At 43.2% G+C, this 20005-nt stretch overlaps 2 protein-coding genes and 1 long non-coding RNA gene across 3 annotated transcripts; 2 read left to right on the plus strand and 1 right to left on the minus strand.

The window, feature by feature from the left end:
* Positions 1–3033: 3033 nt before the first annotated feature.
* On the plus strand, positions 3034–18635 carry LOC120701332 (protein MICRORCHIDIA 7-like). Its single transcript, XM_039985436.1, has 20 exons — positions 3034–3592; positions 3935–4012; positions 4125–4159; positions 4255–4333; positions 4588–4680; positions 4780–4864; positions 5112–5187; positions 5531–5656; positions 5960–6058; positions 6143–6244; positions 6506–6664; positions 6745–6840; positions 7338–7389; positions 7463–7574; positions 7651–7721; positions 15036–15448; positions 16262–16359; positions 17401–17476; positions 17920–18042; positions 18140–18635. Exons 1-20 carry the CDS (start codon positions 3103–3105, stop codon positions 18206–18208), a joined length of 2532 nt encoding a protein of 843 aa, XP_039841370.1. The 5' UTR covers positions 3034–3102; the 3' UTR covers positions 18209–18635.
* Positions 9490–12818, minus strand: LOC120701345. The gene is made up of 5 exons (XM_039985443.1): positions 12683–12818; positions 11677–12224; positions 10349–11572; positions 10132–10250; positions 9490–10045 (listed from the first exon to the last, which is right to left on the minus strand). The coding sequence occupies exons 2-5, from the start codon at positions 12221–12223 to the stop codon at positions 9653–9655; spliced, it is 2283 nt and encodes a 760-aa protein (XP_039841377.1). The 5' UTR covers position 12224; positions 12683–12818; the 3' UTR covers positions 9490–9652.
* On the plus strand, positions 13212–14941 carry LOC120701359. Its single transcript, XR_005686063.1, has 2 exons — positions 13212–14389; positions 14471–14941. It is a non-coding gene; the product is annotated as an uncharacterized LOC120701359 (long non-coding RNA).
* Positions 18636–20005: the final 1370 nt, after the last annotated feature.

Genomic DNA, 20005 nt, shown 5'->3' on the forward strand with positions numbered 1-20005 from the left:
TTTTTGACGTAACTCATGGAAGACCATTCAGTACCGGACAAAAAACACTGACTAATATTAAATGTCACCCTTTAATACTAGGTGGTTTCATTGACCGGTCCTAATTTTTTTTCTTTTTTTGAAATAAAAGGCAGGAGCAATGCCGCATCATATAAAAAGAAGCATTGTACATAACGCGCCGAAGCGAACACCACCACCACACAAACAAACGTACGCAAACAACGCACACAACAAAACACTACACCGCCACAATCTGGGAGAGGAGCCAAAAGAATCCACCCTCGAACTGCGCCATCGTCACCAACGCTGTTCCACGTCACATGTCGCGGCCCGCTGCAAGCCTGAGCAGCATCTCAAACTCCTCCACCATGGGATCATCCACCTCAAGCCGCACACACGATTGGCGATCCTCCTTTATCCCAGTGGAGCTTCAGAAGAACACTCTCATCGCAGCGCCGATGAAATTCACTGATCCTGGCCACTCTGCGTGGGGGCCTCGCCTCTCCCACCGCCTCGCGTTTCTCTGCCAAGGACTCAGATATCTGAAACCGCTTAGAGAGTGACACCTCCGCCCAGCCGTCACCGGGGCCACCACCGCACCATGCGCGCCAACTCAAGGCCTCCAGCACCGATGGGCCCTCAGCACCTCCCTGCCAACACGGACCAGGCGCGCCTCCTCCGCCGTTGCACACAAGCAACACCACCAACCAACCACCACTACTGCCTAGCCAAAGTGGGTCTCTAGATCATTGTTTAGTCTGACACTAAAATAGTTCAGAAAGCTTTCCAATTTGAATCAGGTACTAAAATGACTTTATACCAACTTTAGTAGGTACTGAACCAAAAGTTAACATACGTGCGCATCCAAAGCTCATTTATTTTTATAGTAGTGGATAGAGCCTCAAAATTAACGAATTTCTACAAGCACCCTTAAAAGTCATCTTGGATTTGTGGAAGATAAAGAAAATGTTCAAGCACTAAAATTTCAAGTACCTAGTTTATTTGCTTGCTACTCCTTGCCTTCAATGCGTACGTACACCAAATGTATTGTCCACCTTACTGGTTTTCATCACAGCAGTCCTAACGTTTAGTTTTTATATTATTAAATAGCTTGTCATTAGGCACAGCCATAAGCCTTCTTCGTCTTCTCTCACCTGGTTTCTTTTCTTCTTCTCCCTTAATTTCTTGGGCCCTGGTTCGTGCCGGCACACCTAGCGCTAAAAGAGAATTTTGTATGCATAGAGTACTAAACAAAATTTGTTTCCAAACCTTTTTTATAATTGGATGCAACTTTGCGCGATGAATCTAATGAGCCTAATTAATTCACGATTGGCTACATTAACCATCCTCTAATTATACGGTCAAATGCCTCATTAGATTTGTCTCGCAAAATAACGCAGAGATTGGCCTTGTTTGGTTCTCATTCCAGGATCATAGCACACGATTCCCGAAAAGAGAATCTCGTATGCATGGAGTACTAAATGAAGTCTATTTGCAAAACCTTTTTAAGGATGGGTGTAACTTTTCGTGACGAATCTAATGACGGTAATTAATCAATGATTGGCTACAGTAATGCTACAGTAACCATCCTCTAATAACGCGTTCAAAGGTCTCATTAGATTCTTCAGGGTTCCTAGCGCAGTGGTTCTGAAGTTGGCTTTGAAAACTGACTTAATTTAATATCTCTAATTAGCGGTCAAAGTTTATACAATTCCTAGCATAGCACAAACAAAACAGGGCCATTGTGGAGTTAATTTTATAAACTGTATTTATTTAATATCTCTAATTAATGTTCAAAATTGATTTATTGTGCTACAAAGCCAAATAAAACCATGTTTCGATGGAGCTGCCCCCAGCAAGGGGCGCTCCAGCCCCCATGGCCCTTCCCTTAGATGTTCTTGTTATATAATATAAGTAGTTTGCTAAGATGGCAAAATTATTACTACGCATCCAGCCATTTTGTAGCATAGCTTTGTAAACACATATTTTAAATAGAAAAAAGTTCTATTTTCAACGCTTGACGAGCATTCGAATTTGAATATGAAACTATAAAACTAAACATTCTGCTTATTTGAACTCTCGAAATCGTGCAAACTAACCCCGAGCCAAACCACTTCAATTTTAGTCCACATCACCCATCTGACGTGGTGTCACTTGCTACATAAGCTTTTCTCCTTCTACGTTTCTCTCTCTTTCTCTCACAGATAGGTGGACCACACCACAACGGCTAGCTCACTGCTGGCGGCCTCGCCAGCATGGGCCCTCGCCCCCATCGCTTCTCCTTGTCGCACTGCACCCTCCTAACCCCCTTCTCCACATCCATATTGTACTTCGTCGCCAAACATTAATAATGGATACGCAGGAAACAGATTCGAATATCTCGAATATCCATCTTTTTATTTCCTTTCAGTTTTCATCCTCTATGGTGAAAACGGACTGGCTACACATAAAAACAGATTCAAATATCTGAGATATCTATTTGTTTTGCCTTACCATATATTTCCATTCCTACCGAACATGAACACCGGCGGCGGCCAGCTGCTGCTAGTGGCGGACAAGCAAATGAATAGTGGGGTGATATTTTTTTTCTTATCTATCTTCCGTGCATTTGATGAGTGGCGGTGGGACGACAAAGATTACTTTCTATCACTTCAGCGACGCATAGCTGCGCCCTCTGGTTCTGGTCATCATCTCAGGTGCTGTTTGGTTTCAGAATTTTTTTTTAAGTTTCTGTCACATTAAATTTTTTTTATTATTTTAGAGTATTAAACAAAATTTGTTTATAAAATTTTTTTAATAGTTGAGTGCTAATTCGTGAGACGAATTTAATGAGCTTATTTAATCTATAATTTGTTACGGTGATGCTACAGTAACTATTCACTAATTATAGATTAGGATATCTCATTAGATTAATTTCACAATTTAGTCCTAGAGTTCGGCAACTAGTTTTATAATTAATATTTATTTAATATTTTTAAATATTAAAATTCTCTTTAATGTGACCAAACAACCCGAGTGGTGCCCTGTCGTGCATGCGCCCACGTGGCATCCCAGGGCGCTGTCCCGTCAGGCCTTCCTTTCCAGGCACCTTTTCTACTCTTTATGCGCTCCTTGCTTGCCATTGATAGAGACTGCCACTGCCCACCCCTAAACAGAGCAGCCCATTGTTCCGTGGCACTCGCGACCATGGACTCCATCGCCGTGGATCCCGGTCCCGCCCACCGGCGCGTCGCGGCGACGCCGGCCGGAATGGCCGGAGGAGGAGGGGAAGTTGGCGGTGATGGAGCACAGGAGGTGGTGATCGATGTGAGCAGCAGCGACACGGAATCCGACGACCCCGGCGGCGGGGGCGGGAAGAGGCCGCGGCTTGCTGCGGGACGAGGCGGGGGCGGGGATCGGGAGGAGAAGAAGGCGAGGATCTTGGCCGCGGCCTCTGCGGTCCCAGCCGGCTTCCTGGAGCCCCTCCCGCAGGCGAGGTTGCCGTTGCTCCCGGCGCCACCGCCGGAGAGGACCGTGACGAAGCAGTTTTGGAAGGCCGGCGACTACGACGGCAATCCGCACCTGCTTGCCGTGGATCCGGTGCAGCATTCTGGTAACAATCGTCCGTTCTTCAGCTAATAAGTAAAGCTCCCAGCGTTATCTGCATGACTGCGTCACTTACCTGCACAATAGAGGAGCTGCAGAGCAGGGTGGCGCCGAAAAGTTAAATGTAGTAGGAGCTCTGCTACTGCACTGCATGTCGGTTTCTTTTCCAGAAAATAACTTTATAAAAATGGAAGGTGCTTGTCTGTTCTTAGGATGTTCTTCTGAGCATGCACGTAGTTTATCATGACACGCTCTGATCTGAAACTTGGCTGGAGGCTCTTTTATCTTTTGTAAATTATATGACCTGCGTGCATGACTTCTCGTTTGTTCTGTGATTTTCTATTGTCAGATTCTGGAATGGAGCATGTCCGTGTGCATCCCAAGTTTCTACATTCCAACGCGACAAGCCACAAGTGGGCTCTAGGGGGTACTTGCCATTTCACCTCTCTTGAAATGCATGCCCAAGCAGTGATGCGATTTTTTTCATCTAATATTCTTGGCTACTAGTGCTAAATTATGATGCCCTGGCTGATTCACAGCTTTTGCCGAGCTGCTGGATAACTCTCTTGATGAAGTATGTATACTTGACAGGAAATGGGGATCTATTCTTGTTTAAGGTGTCAATTAGTCTATCCTTGTGTGCTTACTTGGTGCATGTTTCTCTGCAAGGTCATGAATGGAGCTACATTTGTGAACATTGACATGATAGAAAATAAGAAGGATGGAACTCGGATGCTTCTCATTGAAGGTCTGAAGCTATCTCATCTTGCACGGTTGAATTGATGATTACATTATCTGATTTGATAAGGTTTTCGATGCGGACAAATGGTCTAGGCAGCAAAAACATCTTTTCATTTTGATAAACCATATGTATTTCTGTCGTATTCAATTTAAAATGTGCTTCACTAAAGGTTCATCCTAAAGATTATGAGTGTAGCGATGATGTTGCCTATAATTATCTATCTTGTACCTGATATTCCTTCTATTTTAAATTGTTGATAGACGATGGTGGGGGAATGAACCCAGATAAGATGCGGCATTGCATGTCCTTGGGTTATTCTGCAAAGAGCAAAGTTAAGAATACCATTGGACAATGTAAGTTTGGAGGGAGGAATAAAATATGATTGTTTTGAATCTGCACTTTAGTCTGTTGATCACAGCATAGATTCAGTTTGTTTATTCTGCTCCTTTCAGATGGAAATGGTTTCAAGACAAGTACAATGAGACTTGGTGCTGATGTCTTAGTGTTTTCATGTAGTCGTGGTACTGAAGGAACAAGGTTGTATTCATTATCTTGAAATATGGCAGAAGTGTATCTTATCACTAAGTTTGTGTTACCATACCCGCATGCGACCCTGGCCTATGTCAATTTGAAGTAATTGCAGTAAAATATTATTAGCTTTTACTAGAATAACAAGTATGACTGAACTTCGCTTCAGTTGTGTTCTTGATATGATATCTTGATTTATTTTCTTTGTATATCTGAGAATGACACCCCCCCCCTCCCCTCTTTTATTTCATAAAAGGACTACACAAAGCATTGGGATGCTATCATACACCTTCCTGAGAAGCACCAACAAAGAAGATATCATTGTTCCTATGGTAAGCTTGATTTTACCATTGCTTTGTTACCTGCATCGTTTTTATGTTAATGATAGTTGCTGTTGCTTTGACAGCAGCTTCTTTTGGCAATGCTTGAGTTACATGATTTTCTTTTACCTAATATGAATAGTCTACTGGGTAATTGTGACAGCATCAATTTTGAATTTACAACAATATGGATGGATTATTCTTGTGTTGCTTATTGAACATTATGTAACTCAAGGTTCCAATGAATTCAACATCTGACTCAACCCTTAAGAGAAGAGTGCAAGTAGGGTTGTCGCATGTGCATGGTTTAATGACCTTTCATGGATGCAGTGATGCTTGTGCAAAAATCTTGCAGATCGATTATGAAAAAGAACAGGAATGGGAAAGGAAGGTGCGCACAACATGGACTGATTGGCGTATAAGCTTAGAGACTATAATACAATGGTCTCCTTATTCCACTGAAGCAGAACTTATCCAGGAGGTATAGCTAATGTTATTTGATCATATGAAGGCTGTAGATGTAACTATATTTGCAACTATTTTAGTCCTCCCAATGTCATGCTTTCTTCTTTGGAGAATAATTATAGCAATGAACAGGTTGTGTGGGGAGAAGTTTTTATATCCTGTTCCCTGTCCTTTGTACATTTTGTGCATCTTCTTAAAGAAATGAGATGCAGCTCTCCTGTGTCGTCCAAGAAAAGAAATCGTAGCAATAAAATTTATACTCATATTCCAGCGGAACATTTATACATATTGTTGATGGCTGTATGCTGCTTTTTTGTAGTTTGGCTCCATAGGGGAACAAGGAACTCGAATTGTTATATACAATCTGTGGGAGGATGATGAAGGAGAGTTGGAGCTTGATTTTGATGCTGATGCAAACGTAAGTGACAGCAAGTAACTAGTTGACAAGTGCCAATCGACAAAAGGTAGATAACTGTAATTCTTGTTAATGCTTGAATTGCAGGATATTCAAATTAGAGGTGTTAATCGAGATCAGAAAAATATCCAGATGGCAAATCAGTTTCCAAACTCCAAACACTTCTTTACTTATAGACATTCTCTAAGGGTAAGTTTCAGATGTACTTGTGCATCTGTGCCAGTCAGTTCTGTGTGGAAACAATTACTGTAGTTGTGTGTCATAAACTCATAATCGGTGTAGGGACCCTTAGCAACAACTGTTAGAATGAATATTTGGTCCACTTTACCCACATTTTACATTTTTACTGCACTGTGCAAACAGTAAAAAGGTAATAAGAAAACTTTTATACGAAAGAAGAAAATGAGTTCTATGGTTCCGCAAACACTAAATTTTGCTTCTTCCGTGCAGAGTTATGCATCTATTTTATATCTTTGGCTCCCGGATAACTTCCGGATGATTTTGCGGGGAATAGAGATTGAACACCATAATATTGTCAATGATCTGATGCTAAAGAAGCAATTTACTTATAAGCCAGCAATGGCCAACGGATTTCCAAAGGATACACATGTAAACACTCTGAGCTTTGTCTAGTTTTTTGTATAAGATGTATGAGGATTGCTTTAATAACATGTCTCTCAATTTTTCAGATGGCAGCTACTGTGACAATTGGTTTTGTTAAAGATGCCAAACATCATATTGACATTCAAGGGTTTAATGTTTACCACAAAAACCGCCTAATAAAGGTATTCTATTAAGAGATTGAGCTTTATATCCAATTAAAAGAAGAAGCAGGCGAAGTATCTGTTTTTTAGTCGTCTTTTTGAACTGGAAACACTGCGAGGGAAGCCCCCACTGTGAATTTTTTTTAGTGGTCTTGCATTCACTCCTAGGGTGTTTCCTTTCTGGTTTGCAGAATAACATCTTCATGCCGGAGGATTACAAATTATGTAGCTAATTAGTGGAACTGTGGAAGGTTCACACTGTTTTTTTCATGAGTGGACACCATTACGCTCCCTTGTTAAGGCCTATGCTACAGTTGACCTTTATTAATCCCTTTCCCTTCTATTTCTTCTTGGCGTGCAATGCCCATCACCCCGTGCTTGTTCTAATTGGACTCCTTTTATTCCAAGAATGCGCATATGTTCCAAGAATATGTATATGATCATTTTAGGCAAAATACTTTGTCTAAATGAAAACATTATTTTTTAGAAATTATCATAAGTACTTTTTTTTCTTGTAGCCTTTCTGGAGAGTATGGACTGCTGCTGGATCTGGTGGCCGTGGTATTATAGGTACGAAATACTATTGTAGGACACCTTTTAGGGATGCAATATTTTATATTTCAGTGATTGTTCTTGTATGCAGGTGTACTAGAAGTAAACTTTGTAGAGCCAGCTCATGATAAGCAGGACTTTGAGCGCACAAATTGTCTAGCAAGACTAGAAGCACGACTAAACCGAATGCAGAAGAAATATTGGTTTGTTTTGCTGTCACTTGTCAATTTCCGTTTTGTGATCACGTAGCACATCATATGTTGTGGAATGTTTTTTCAGGTCAGATAATCGCCATCGAATCGGTTATCGTGTTGATAGTGATAGCACAAGTTCTGGGCGAAGAAAAAGAGGTAGGCTTATGTCCCTGTTGTGTTCATTTGGATGGTGCGTCCAGGTGCATGTGCCATTTTTATCATTAGATAATCCACAACCTAATAAATAAAGTGATTTGAAAAGTGCCAAAATCATTCATATCATTCTGGAATCTGGATAGATCATTTCTTTTTTTTTCTTTTGCGAAATGCAGTACAGATGCAGATGCTCATATACGTGCACGCACACACATCCCTATAAATACACATACGCAACCCTACCTCTATAAGCACTTCCGAGAGAATAATCCATTAGATCTTCAGATTGACGAAGTTACCATAGGCACATTGCTGTCGATGGACACGTAGCCTATCATTGAAAGTGTAAGAGAGAATAGTGACTTGTATTCCTCCAAACCCTAGAATGGTGGGATATATAGTTCCTATACATGGGCCTCAAGATGGGCCTCTATACATGGGCTCAATATACTCCAACACCCCCCCGCAGTCTGAACTACCGGCGCAGTGGTGTTCAAGACTGGACAACAAGAAAGGTAACACCCCCCGCAGTCTAAACTACCGACGCAGCGGTGTTCAAGACTGGACAACAAGAAAGTACAAAGGGCAAAGACCCGCCCCCAGCCAGAACTAGCCACCTGCTACGTTGAGGCTGGAGCGAAACTCTGAGAAGGTCGAGGAGGGCAGTCCCTTGGTGAAGATGTCAGCAAACTGGGAGGTAGTCGAGACATGGAGTACCCGAACATCGCCGACGGCGACTCTGTCGCGCACGAAGTGTAGGTCGATCTCCACATGCTTCGTCCGCTGGTGCTGGACGGGGTTGGTGGAGAGATACACGGCGCTGACGTTGTCACAGTAGACGAGCGTGCTCTTGGCGAGCGGGCTGTGGAGCTCCGCCAAGAGCTGTCGAAGCCAGGACGCCTCCGCCACGCCGTTAGCGACAACCCGGTACTTCGCCTCAGCACTGGAGCGGGAGACAACCGGTTGCCGCTTGGACGACCAGGAGACCAGGTTGCCGCCCAGAAAGACGGCGTAGCCGGAAGTGGAGCGGCGAGTGTCCGGGTAGCCAGCCCAGTCAGGGTCGGTGTAGACCACCAGCTCAGAGGTGGGAGAGCGGTGAAGAACCAAGCCGAAGCCAACAGTGCCACGGACGTACCTGAGGAGACGCTTCAGCGCAGCAAGGTGAGACTCCCTTGGATCATGCATGTGAAGACAGACCTGACCAAGTTGATACCAGAGCCAGGTCCCGGGTTCGAAACCCACCGGCCACGCATTTCTTGCGCTGCGCGATTTCCGCTGCGGGGTTCGCTGAGACCAGCAGCCAGCAGCCACAGGCGCGGCACGAGCAGCCCTGTTCCGCTAGGCGCTAGGCGCAATCTAGGCGATGACCCTCAGCCTAGAGACTAGTCGGGAGTAATCGCGCCTAGGCGCTGCTAGGCGTTTTTCTAGGCGTTTTGCCATACAACTTATATATATAATATATTATGTATATATAGCAAAAAATGCTGAATATATATAGGCTACAGTAAATAAAAGATAGGGTCAGTAGACATACCTGATAACTTGGTGGCTTAAACTTGCATGTTCCTTCCTCCTGCATCACATTTTGACATCTTGTAAATACTAAATAGTCAATAGACAACAGTTCATGAAAAAAAATAGGAAACAAGTTGTCACTTATCTCAATCATTTCAGCCACCTCCAATCCATGAGCATACTATATCAGCAGCTAATAATTAGAAATTTTAAAGCATAAACACAAGCACATAGCAGCAGCCAGCAGTACAAGTGCACAACACAATTTATAAATAAAGGACGTCACAGCACTACAACAGTTCATACAACACAAACACAAGCACAAGCAAATAGTTCATACCCCTCCAGGGTTCACACAGTCACATAGCACACAACATGGCACACAACAGCAGTTCATAAGAGCTCCCTTGCCTCCCTCACTCATCCTCATCCTCATCAGACTCATACTCTTCTTCTTCGGACGAAAACTCTTCTCCTTCATAGAGCTCCCTTGCCTCCCTCACTCTACCACTTCTACGCCGCTCAAGCTGCTCTTCTGCTCCCACTGCCTCTCCAATAACAACCCAAGGTATCCCTGTACCTTCCATCTCATCCTCATCTTCCTCATCTCTAAAGACAACTAATGCGCAATCATCTCCACCCTCTTGGAGAAAACCTTGAACTTCAGTTGTATCACTAGACAAGAGAACATCAGTGGTCTTCTTTATCTTGATCTTTTCTCTCTTACTAAGCAGCCTGTTGTTGAATTGAATATAGACCAACTTTTCGAGGCGGGCTGTAGTAAGTCTATTCCTCTTCTTAGTGTGTATCTATAAATTAAAAATAAGAGCATTTTCAGTTGTGCAATTTAATTATAATGCTGCTGAAATGTTCATAATAGATAGGTACTACTAACCCCTTCAAACCCGCTCCAATTTCTTTCACAACCAGAAGCACTTGATGTCAAAGATAAGATCCTTGTAGCCATCTTCTGTAAAGCTGGTGTGTGGCTTCCATACAACCTCCACCATGAGGCTGAAATAAAAGAAAAATACCCCTATTAGTTAGAAAACAGCAAACATCCATGTTAGAAAATAGCAAACAACCATGTATTTGTTACTTAACACCTCTACCTGGATTGTAATCAAAGTTTTCAAAAGTCCTTGCTAGCTTCTTGCTAAATGCTCCTTCTCTATTTTGAAACTTTTTCAATTCAATGTTGGCAGCTTGATCTTGCTTGTCCTCGTCATGATAATAAAATTGCTCAACACAAGCTATAAATGCTTCATTCATTTTGGGCTCATCAAAGATTGATGGGTTAGTAAAGCTATAGTGTGGATTGAGCAAATAAGCTGTCAAATGCAATGGAGAATCAAGTCTTCCCTTCATCTTCTTCTCAATAACAGCTAGTACATCCTTGAATTGAGTCTCATTATTGCCAAAGACCTCTTTGATCTCTCTCTTTGCCTTTAGTAGTTCTCCATAAATGAAACCCATGGATGCCTTCACATCCCCATCAGCCAAACGGAGGACTTTGAACAATGGCTCAAAAACAGCCAATATTAGCTTCACTTCCTTCCAAAAGGTTGGACTCAATATAGTTGCTGTGGTATCTTTTCCTTTCTTTGATTTCACATCCTTCAATGAGTCCCACCTAGTATGAACCACCATTTTTCTTAGCTGGTCCTTCTTCTCTAGCATGCTGTTCAAAGTGAGAAAGTTTGAAGCAAACCTAGTCACTCCTGCCCTCACTACCTCTTTCCCCTCCGTGAAGTATCTCAAGCAGTTCAATGTTCTTGTGTGGCCATAAACAAATATGGTAAATGCCTTTGCTTGGTCAATCACTTTCTTGAACCGAGGCATGTTGCCAATTCCTTGGAGCATCAAGTTGATTGTGTGAGCTGCACAAGATGTCCAAAATATCTGTGGTCTCTTCTCAAGCAATAGCTTCTTTGCTCCCATGTTGTTGGAGGCATTGTCGGTCACTACTTGCACTACATTTTCTGGACCCAAGTCATCAATTGCTTTGTCCACTAGTTCAAAGATGACTTCACTTGTGTGTGACACATCTGACATCTCTTTTGAGCTGATGAATTCAGTTCCTTCAGCACAATTAGTGCACAGATTCATTATACTTCTCTTCCTATCTGACCAAGCATCGGTCATAACAGAGCACCCATTTTTCAACTTCTCAGCTTGACGTTCCTGCATCAAACTCTTGGTTCTTGCATATTCTTGTTCCAGCAATTTCTCTCGCAGTAAATCATCACTTGGAGGCTGAAATCCAGGTCCAAACTGTCCAATTGCTTCACACATTTGCTTGAAGTCATCATTGTCACATGCATTGAAAGGTATTGCTGCAAATGTATAAAAAAAGAAGCCAAATTTGTGTTCAGTACAGGAATAACAACAGCTAATGAATTTTAAAATGCAAATACAGATTAGTATAGTAGTAATTTACCATGATTATAGACCCATCTTGCAATATACTTGTACACCTCATTTGATCTTTCTTTCCAAAGTTCTTTGTTCAGCTGCTGTTGCTTTAAAGACTCAGTCTTGCTAGCTGTAGGATCAATAGCACGTGTCCATTTGTCAATAGGTCCTAATTTGTGAGGCTGTGAACTACCAACACATGTGACTTCCTCTGACTCTCCAACACTAGACACATCCACTTCCGCTCTAAGTTCTAGCTCACGGACAGTCTTCTCCTCCCTCTTCCTTTTTGCATCTTCTAGTGCTTTCTTGCACTTTGCTTTAGCCTCCGAAGCCTGTTGTGTTCTAGCTGGACATTTAGTCACATTCTTTCCTTCATGAGCCAAATGCTGCTTCAGCCTATAAATCCCTCCCCTCATCTCCTTATTACAAAGGTTGCACCTGACCTTGTCCTTGTTGTTAGCATCAACAAGAACACCATACTCCCATCCAACATCATCTGAGTTCCTTTTCAACAGATTCACTGCCTCAGTGCTGGCTCCATGAACTTGTTCATTCTCTGATGTCGGCATCCTACAGTTAGGCAATGGGCATGCACTGAAATAACTCAAATAAGTGATTCATTCATCATTCAGAGCAGTTTCAAATCACAAAAACACCACAATTAAGCCTCTGTCACATCCACTTGAGTTATTTCTGAACTAGCCTGTGCCATTGGGGATCAAGCTCTAGTATACTCACAGAAAATCTTGGTAGAGACAGATGGTTTAACAACAGCTCTGTTATTGCCATCTGCCCCAGTTTGGGGATCACTCTGATATTTTGCATTGGGCTAGTAATACTACTACATCAAAGTTTTGCAGTCACAAAGGTACGTTATCTAATTAACCTGATATATATGACTTCGTGTTTTTCAATTGTTCAATATAACAAGATGGCATGTTGTGTAGGATGTTTGGATTTGTTGTGCCATTTTCGGTTCCCTTTATGTGGTAACTGCTGTCAGCCTAGGAGCAGGGGAGGGGACTGACCTTGGAGCAGGATGAGGCCGTCAGCGGTGAGGACCTTGCAGACTTGGAGGCTGGAGCAGTGCAGCGCAGCAGCGGGGAGGAGGTTCGAGGAGCAGTGCGGCCGGCGGAGCTTCCCAGGCTTGGAGGAGCAGCGCCGGCGGGTGGACCTTCAGGCGGGGAGGAGAAGAGCCAGCGGGTGGACCTTCAGGCGGGGAGGAGAAGAGCCGGCGGGTGGACCTTCAGGCGGGGAGGAGCAGAGCCGGCACGGGAGGGGAAAGCAGAGGAGCAGGGGGAGCAGCCGGCGGTGGAAGGGAGAGGAGCAGCTAGCGCCGTCGGGGAAGAGGAGCTTCCAGGCGGCGAGTCGCGGCCGTCGTTCTCGGTTCTTCTCTCCCCCTTATCAGCTCGATTTCGCGCGCGCGCCGGGCCGCCCCATCTGCTTCCGCGCGGGAAATCGAGCGCGCTCGCGCCGCGGGGCCAAATTTTTCGCGGGAATCGGCAGCGCTTCCGCCTCGGCGCCGCCTCGTGCGCCTCCGCGCCGCCTCCGCTCCGCCTCCGCTCCGCCTAATCGCCGCCTCGCTCCGCCTAGCTCCGCCTCGCGCCCAGACTGCCGCCTGCCCCCCTAGGCCAGGCGATGGCCGTCGACTAGCGACTAATCGCGCCTGGGCGCCGTCTAATCGACGCCTAGCGGAACAGGGGCGAGCAGCCACAGGCGCGGCGCGGCTCGCTCGCCGTAGGGGAAATGTTGGTCCAGTGATAAAGCCCCCCTCTCCCCCACTCTAACACCTGGGTTTTAGGGTCGGAGTGGCTAGAGGGGGTGGTCTAAGTGAAAGGATAGCGCTGGTTAATTCCTGGAATAAGTCTAGGAAAATGTGATCACCTGTGCCAAGTTGAGAATTGAACCCAGGCATTCAAATTCGACCAAAAGAAGACCAGCCAAGCTACGCTCATTTCGCATATGGATAGATCAATTCCACTCACCACATTTCACATGTACACATATTCAATGGTGTAATCATTTAGTCATTTACATTTTGAATCTTCATGGAGAAACCAACTTCATACTATAAACATGCAAAAATGGGAACGAACGTGATATAGATGAGGCTGAGGTGGGCCTATTCGGAAAGCAGAAGCAGATGGCAAAAGAATCATGCGCCGAGGTCGTCCTAGAACCGGAGCTCTCCAATGCCCTGGCTACCCGAGCTAGCCCTCCTGCCGTGCTCTCCATCCACCGGGTTCCTAGCTGCCCTAGCTCATCGGGGATCTGAGCCGCGGTGTCAGAGCCCACTCTAGTGGCCACCCGAGCTTGCCCTCTAACCATGCCTACCACAGCTCGCCCGCACCCTGGCTGCCCACGGCCATGATCGTGCGCCAAAGGAGATGGAGAGAAGACATTGTTCAATTGGGTTCAGCTAGTTTCTTCGTTTTGTGCGGACGGGACTGACTCGGATATCAAGGGAATGAACCCAACCCCTCTGGTTTTTAGAACCAAACGCCTCTAAAATTGGGTCTGACCCAACCCAGTTAGAACCTAAAGTGAAATACATGCTTGGTTTCATACCAATGGAATGCTGAATGGTCATCATGTTGTAGCAACCAGATATTTCTTGACCTTACTGTTACACACTGATGATATTATCCAATATACAACACAAGAGCCTTTTTACCATCCTTGGAAACACAAGTAATAATTATAAGTTGGGGTGGTACCGAGATTTAGTGGCACAGGTATATGATGTACATTCCAGTTATGATTTGGTACATCATGGGAACCTAAAAATGGCTCACAATGCAAAATAATATTTGTAGGTCACTACAATGGGAGATAATGTAATATCAAAAGCTTACATTATACTAATGGCCTGGAGTATATGGACAGTGAGGAATGATCAGATCTCCAATCACATTTCTCCAACCTTGAGGCAGTAAAGGCCAAATTCATCTATGAGTTTGCCATGCTTATGCACAGAGCAAAGCCCGTTGCTTTCCAGATTTACCACCTGGCTAGAATCATTTATGCAATATAGTCTTCTCATCTCCTTTTCTTTTCTTTTCTTTTCTTTTGTTGTTTTTCACTTCTCTGTACTCTTCTTCTTTTAATATATTAGTCAGCACTCAGCACGGGCTTGCCCCTTCTGTTGCTTCCAACAAAAAAGCGCTTAGAATTAGGTAAATAATTTATATGCAGTGGAAATCACCAAAGTTTAGTTAATGGTGTAACATGGTCTTGTTTGTGCTACAGAAAAAAATTGTCCTCATTGAGGAAATATTTAGAGGCTATGTATGTTGTTCACGCAATTGCTGTTGTTTGATTAAGCATATTGTCTGTCCTTAGTTGGGACAGATAGCTAAGCTGCTGATACTGTACATGCAGGACTGTCTTCACACCGATTTGAGAAAGGTTCCCAGAAGTCAATTTATTTACAAAGAATCAAAAGTGCTGACAAATCATGTTCTGACCCAAAAAATAAGAACATTGATGCAAGCATGTCATCCCCAGTAATGACCAAGCCTAGTGCTCCTAATAGGGAGTTCACTTCAAGAACGATATCCCACCAGAAAGCTGAAATGTCTGCAAGTACCATAAGACCTGAAAGATCAGTTTTGCATAGTTTGTCAAATACAAGTGATGGTGATACTGAGATTGCAATTACCCCATCCAGATCAACTTCCCCTACCCTAAGGACACCTGAAAAATCTATTCGTAAGGTGAATACTAGTTTGTCTTCACCATCGCTCGATGGAGTAAAACGAAGTGAGAGGATTGCAGCGAGATACCAATCAAAGGTAGTTTTTCTCTACCACTGTTGTCTTCTCTTGCTTCAACTGTTGGCAACATTAGGTAAACCATGGCGCACACTTGCACACTAATCTATCTTTCTGTGACTAACATGTACAACTTGTGAGAGTGCCTGGCCTTCAGTAGCTTTGGGACCCAGAAAAAAAGAAACAATACTCTATATACAGCTTTGCTTAGTCAAAATAAAAGGCAACAAATAATAAGGGCTAATTTTCTTCTACAATCATTTACTGTAAGATGGAAAATAATCAATTTTGGTTAATACGAGGTCTTGGTTGTGCTCTTAGTTTTATCTCCTCCTATGTAACAAACTAATAATATTTTTGAGATACCCTATGCTAGCAGACCAATTGGCTGAAGATGCCAACTTGTTCAGAGAATTAGATGTTGACCACAGCAAACAATTCGCTGATAAAACTATGGAAGCACTAAGCAGGTTTAGTAAAATATATTGTATATTAAAGTCAGGACTTGCTGGAATAGAAAATTTAGTCCCTACTAATTTCAATAATGCATTGCCCGTTAACTAAGCATCTGTAACCGGAAGGTCCCGGGTTCGAGCCCCAGCCTCTGCACATTTGTGTGGGTAAGGCTTGGGGCTTAAAAACAACCCTTCCCCAGACCCCGCACAGTGCGGGAAGCCTACGGCACTGGGTACGCCCTTTTTATTAATACCGCATACTTGGTTTGAAAGTTTTTTGTTGTTCATGGTAGTACCAGCATATTGTGCAAATTGCATTGATCTATTCTTAATTACGAAATCAATCATTTTTTCATACATTCTGGTGTCTGCATGCCAGGAAGCAAATGTAACAACTAATGGAGCCAGGCAATCTAGTGTTGACACTGAAGCTATTATCAATCAGCTGAAGGAAGAAAATTCATCGTTGAAGGAGAGGTAGATGTTAGAAGTGTTTTATCCACTTTTATTCACTGCAAATCTAGTCAAACCCTCCCTTGACTTGGTTAAGACTTCTCATGTCTTATTAAACATAACTTTGACTACTATTTAGAATTTTATATTAATATCATAATATGTATTAACATAATTGTGCTTCTATAGACAAATCTCATAATATAGTTCTTGACATCCCATCTATATAGATGTATACATATTAGTGGCTTTGAAAGTTGGATGGCATGGGTTCAAGGACGACACATGAAATAAAAAAAAAAGAATGGGAGTTATGTTTTCTGCCTAAACTACCCTATGCTGCTTGATAGTTTTATTTATGTCCTGTGTTAAAATCGTTATGACCGGTGACCATTGAAACTATCATGACCATCTAAATTTCTCAAAAAATCCCTAAATTCAACCCTAATATTGCTCAAAACGGAACCAAAAATTGCCAAAAATTTCGTTTTTCCTCTGTAAGTTTTTGTGTGAACTGATCAGTGGATTGTACTCAATATGTTAAATCAACCTTTGTCGGTTTTGGTTTCCGGTAAGTTGTTTAGTATAGGGTATGCTATGCCAGGATAGTGGATAGGAGCTGGGTGAACAGGGCGAGCTTGCTCGGTGGTGTTTTTGTTTGGACTGAACTTGTATGGACCCTTTGTCCTGTTGCAGGCATGTGGACTGGGGCTTTGTCCCTGGGGTTATAAAAGCAGACCGAATTAACACAAAAGTATTAATAAATAATTGCAACCCGACCTGCCACAGACTTGAGGGGTATTGAAACTAATGCTTCATGGTACATAAAATAGGAGTTATTTACGATTGGTAGATGAAGGAGAGGAAATGATAGTGAACTGTAAAACATTCTAACTGTATTGTGATAGGCCCCAGAGGGGCAAATATATTACATGAGAGAAGACTCTAGAGACCATATTGGAGTACCTAAACTACCCTTGACCCATATATCATATTACACTTCTATGCTTAGCATTTAACAAGAACATGAACACAACATGTCCTTTTAATTCTGTTCCTTTGTAGAATCTTGATGGTGCAGGAATCATTGTCAAGGGAACTGCAGATCGAGCGGGATAAGAATAAGTGTCTTATCGAGAGGGTAAGAAGCTTTAAGATTCGCTAGTTCAAATTCATGATAGTAAACCTGGTCTCTTTCTCTTGTATCCTACGTGCATTACCAGTTGTCTTTGAACAAATATTAATGTGTTGCATTAACATGTTGATGATATATTCATTTAAACAAATATTGAAGGTACTGTAAGATAAAAAAACTGCAGGTGTAAGTTTTGGTACCTAGCAACAGATAATATTGTAAATGTTTATCAGACATAATTCAGTGTAATTTGTCGGCCCCCTCTATAATTTCTTTACACCATCCCTGATTGGCTTATTCTACCAGCTTGTCTGTAGCAAGTTTCCGGTGTTGCATCTTGTTTAACGATTGCATATCGCTATGGAGTATGAAGATAGTATTTTGGGGTGGGCTTGAAAACCACCTAGAACTCTTTAGTAACGTGAGGAAGTTCCATGTTCTGTTTCCAGCTCGAGGATCTGGAGAGACAACTTGATACTGCAACGAAGGAGCAAGAAGCAACGATAGAACTCTTTGCAGAAGAAAGAAACTGCCGCAACCGAGAGGAGGAGAACCTAAAGAAGAAGCTCAGGGTTAGTCATCGGAACTGTGCATTAAATGGCGGCATAAAAACTAAGCGACTCTGCATCTCGCCTATAAGCCACTCTTGATCTGTATGGTCTGTTGCAGGATGCCTATTCCACCATTCAAGACCTGACGGAGAAGCTCAATGCTGCTCGGAACTGCCACAAGAGATGAAGGAGCAGTGGAAGTAACTCGGCAGCAGTAGCGCGCGTGCCATCTCTTCTGTGAAGCATGGTAGCAAAAATAATGTCGAAATGGTTGTAGCCAAAATAATGCCGAAATGGTTGTAGCCGGAGCAGCTGTTAGCAGCAGCAGAATGTCATGTATATGTTTTACACCCTGTTGCTAAATGTGCATGTATATATGATGTATGTGTAGACGTGTAGTATGTACCAGTGTACTACGAGAGCTGAAGTGCTACTAGCTAGGTACGAAGGAATGGGTTCATGCCTTCATGGTAGAGTTCACCCGGCGCGTGTGGTTGTTGAGTTGACTATAGCCACTCCCTGGCCGCCCGGCTCATGTACTGCTGTACATCTCCGCAGGTGCTATCCACTTTGTTGTGATGTATGCTGTTCTGCGTGCCGTGCTGACTGCTGTCCCTGTACTAAAATTGCGCCATAGGCCCACAGCACTAGAGGGGTGGTGATAAATTGATCGTGTCTGCATTGTCTCTTGTCTGTACAAAGGTGAGGGACAGGTTCAAAACGCACCTTGTTTTATGAAAAAATTGGAAGGGAAAAAACAGCATTTTGAAGCCAAGGTTGCCAAAATACCGTTATGCTACGTCAATTCGACTTGTGGAGCTAGACCTAATGTAAGCTTGCTCAATTTGACTTTATCTTTTTTTTATATACAATCGGTAGCTTTTCTACCTAGTTCGTTTAAAAAAAAAGTCCTAGTGTCACCTCTAAATTTCATGTTGGGGAGAAGTTGGGTATGCCACCTGCAATCACATTGACAACGAAAATAAAATTGGCTCTTATTTTTTTCCAAAACATAAAACAAAAATCAAACAATCATGCACCAAATGTGCACTCATCTTAATAATCTCTATCAGTACACGCATGCACGTCCTGTCCATATGAACACAGACGAAATATTGGTACGACTGACCTTGTGTTTGTATACATCGTCTTATGTAGTACCTGTTGGCGCTGATTCGGGGCCAACACACGAGAGCACTTGCACGTGCAGCACGTAGCGACACTCCTTGCATCGCCGCAACACCAACAAGTCAGACCGGTTTCGCCGAGGCAGCCCGACGAGGATTCAACGAGCGCCTGCCCGGGAGGGACCCCATTAGGGCAGGCTAGGCTCGGCAGGCCAGATAGGGCGTCCTCAAACGTCATGGAGACGAAGGAAGAACAACATGTCTAGATTGGAAAAGCTAGGGTAAAATTAAAAGGTAAAGACAATGAAAAATAAATGTATTTGATAGATTCGATTGTGTTGTGATCCCTCAATCGGCCATTGCCCTTTATATTTATAGGATCAGCCGTAGCCTTTTATATTTATAGGATAGGAAGATTTTGCCCCGCAAGAAATCCTTTTACTGATCTAAATCTATAAAAATTCTTAATTGTACTCGGACTCTTGTTAGACTGGTCGAGCCTAGCGGTCAGACCGGTTGGCCCTAGCTGGACCAGCTACAGAACTCAGACCGGTTAGACCGCCTGTGGGTACTGGTCAGACCGGCCGCTGTCAATTTTGGTTGTCAACATATGCCCCCCTATTTTTTTGGCAAAGATTGCATGCCAAAAAATAATTTTCTGAACCAAAATTGTTTAAGGGCGATAACTAACAATACATCGGCATTTTTTGTACTAAGGACGATAAAATTTTATCCGCCATGACTTGTTTTTAACTCAAGCTGATAATAAAACAACTTGCTTCGGTCGCCATACTTTCTTCATGGTTATTGATTTTATTGGCTCGACCTCTGCTTGTCGCTCCATGCGCATGCGTTGT

Source organism: Panicum virgatum, chromosome 1K (genome assembly GCF_016808335.1).
Source record: "Panicum virgatum strain AP13 chromosome 1K, P.virgatum_v5, whole genome shotgun sequence".
NCBI classification, from domain to species: Eukaryota; Viridiplantae; Streptophyta; class Magnoliopsida; order Poales; family Poaceae; genus Panicum; species Panicum virgatum.

Excerpts from the sequence above, each read along its gene's own strand:
- LOC120701332 (XM_039985436.1), top strand. The coding sequence starts at position 3,103 with ATGCGCTCCTTGCTTGCCATTGATAGAGACTGCCACTGCCCACCCCTA. Across the intron at positions 7,575-7,650 it reads CGAATGCAGAAGAAATATTG|GTCAGATAATCGCCATCGAA; the intron begins GTTTGTTTTGCT and ends ATGTTTTTTCAG. Across the intron at positions 7,722-15,035 it reads TTCTGGGCGAAGAAAAAGAG|GACTGTCTTCACACCGATTT; the intron begins GTAGGCTTATGT and ends CTGTACATGCAG.
- LOC120701345 (XM_039985443.1), bottom strand. The coding sequence starts at position 12,223 with ATGCCGACATCAGAGAATGAACAAGTTCATGGAGCCAGCACTGAGGCA. Across the intron at positions 11,573-11,676 it reads AAGATGGGTCTATAATCATG|CAATACCTTTCAATGCATGT; the intron begins GTAAATTACTAC and ends ATACATTTGCAG. Across the intron at positions 10,251-10,348 it reads AAACTTTGATTACAATCCAG|CCTCATGGTGGAGGTTGTAT; the intron begins GTAGAGGTGTTA and ends CTTTTATTTCAG.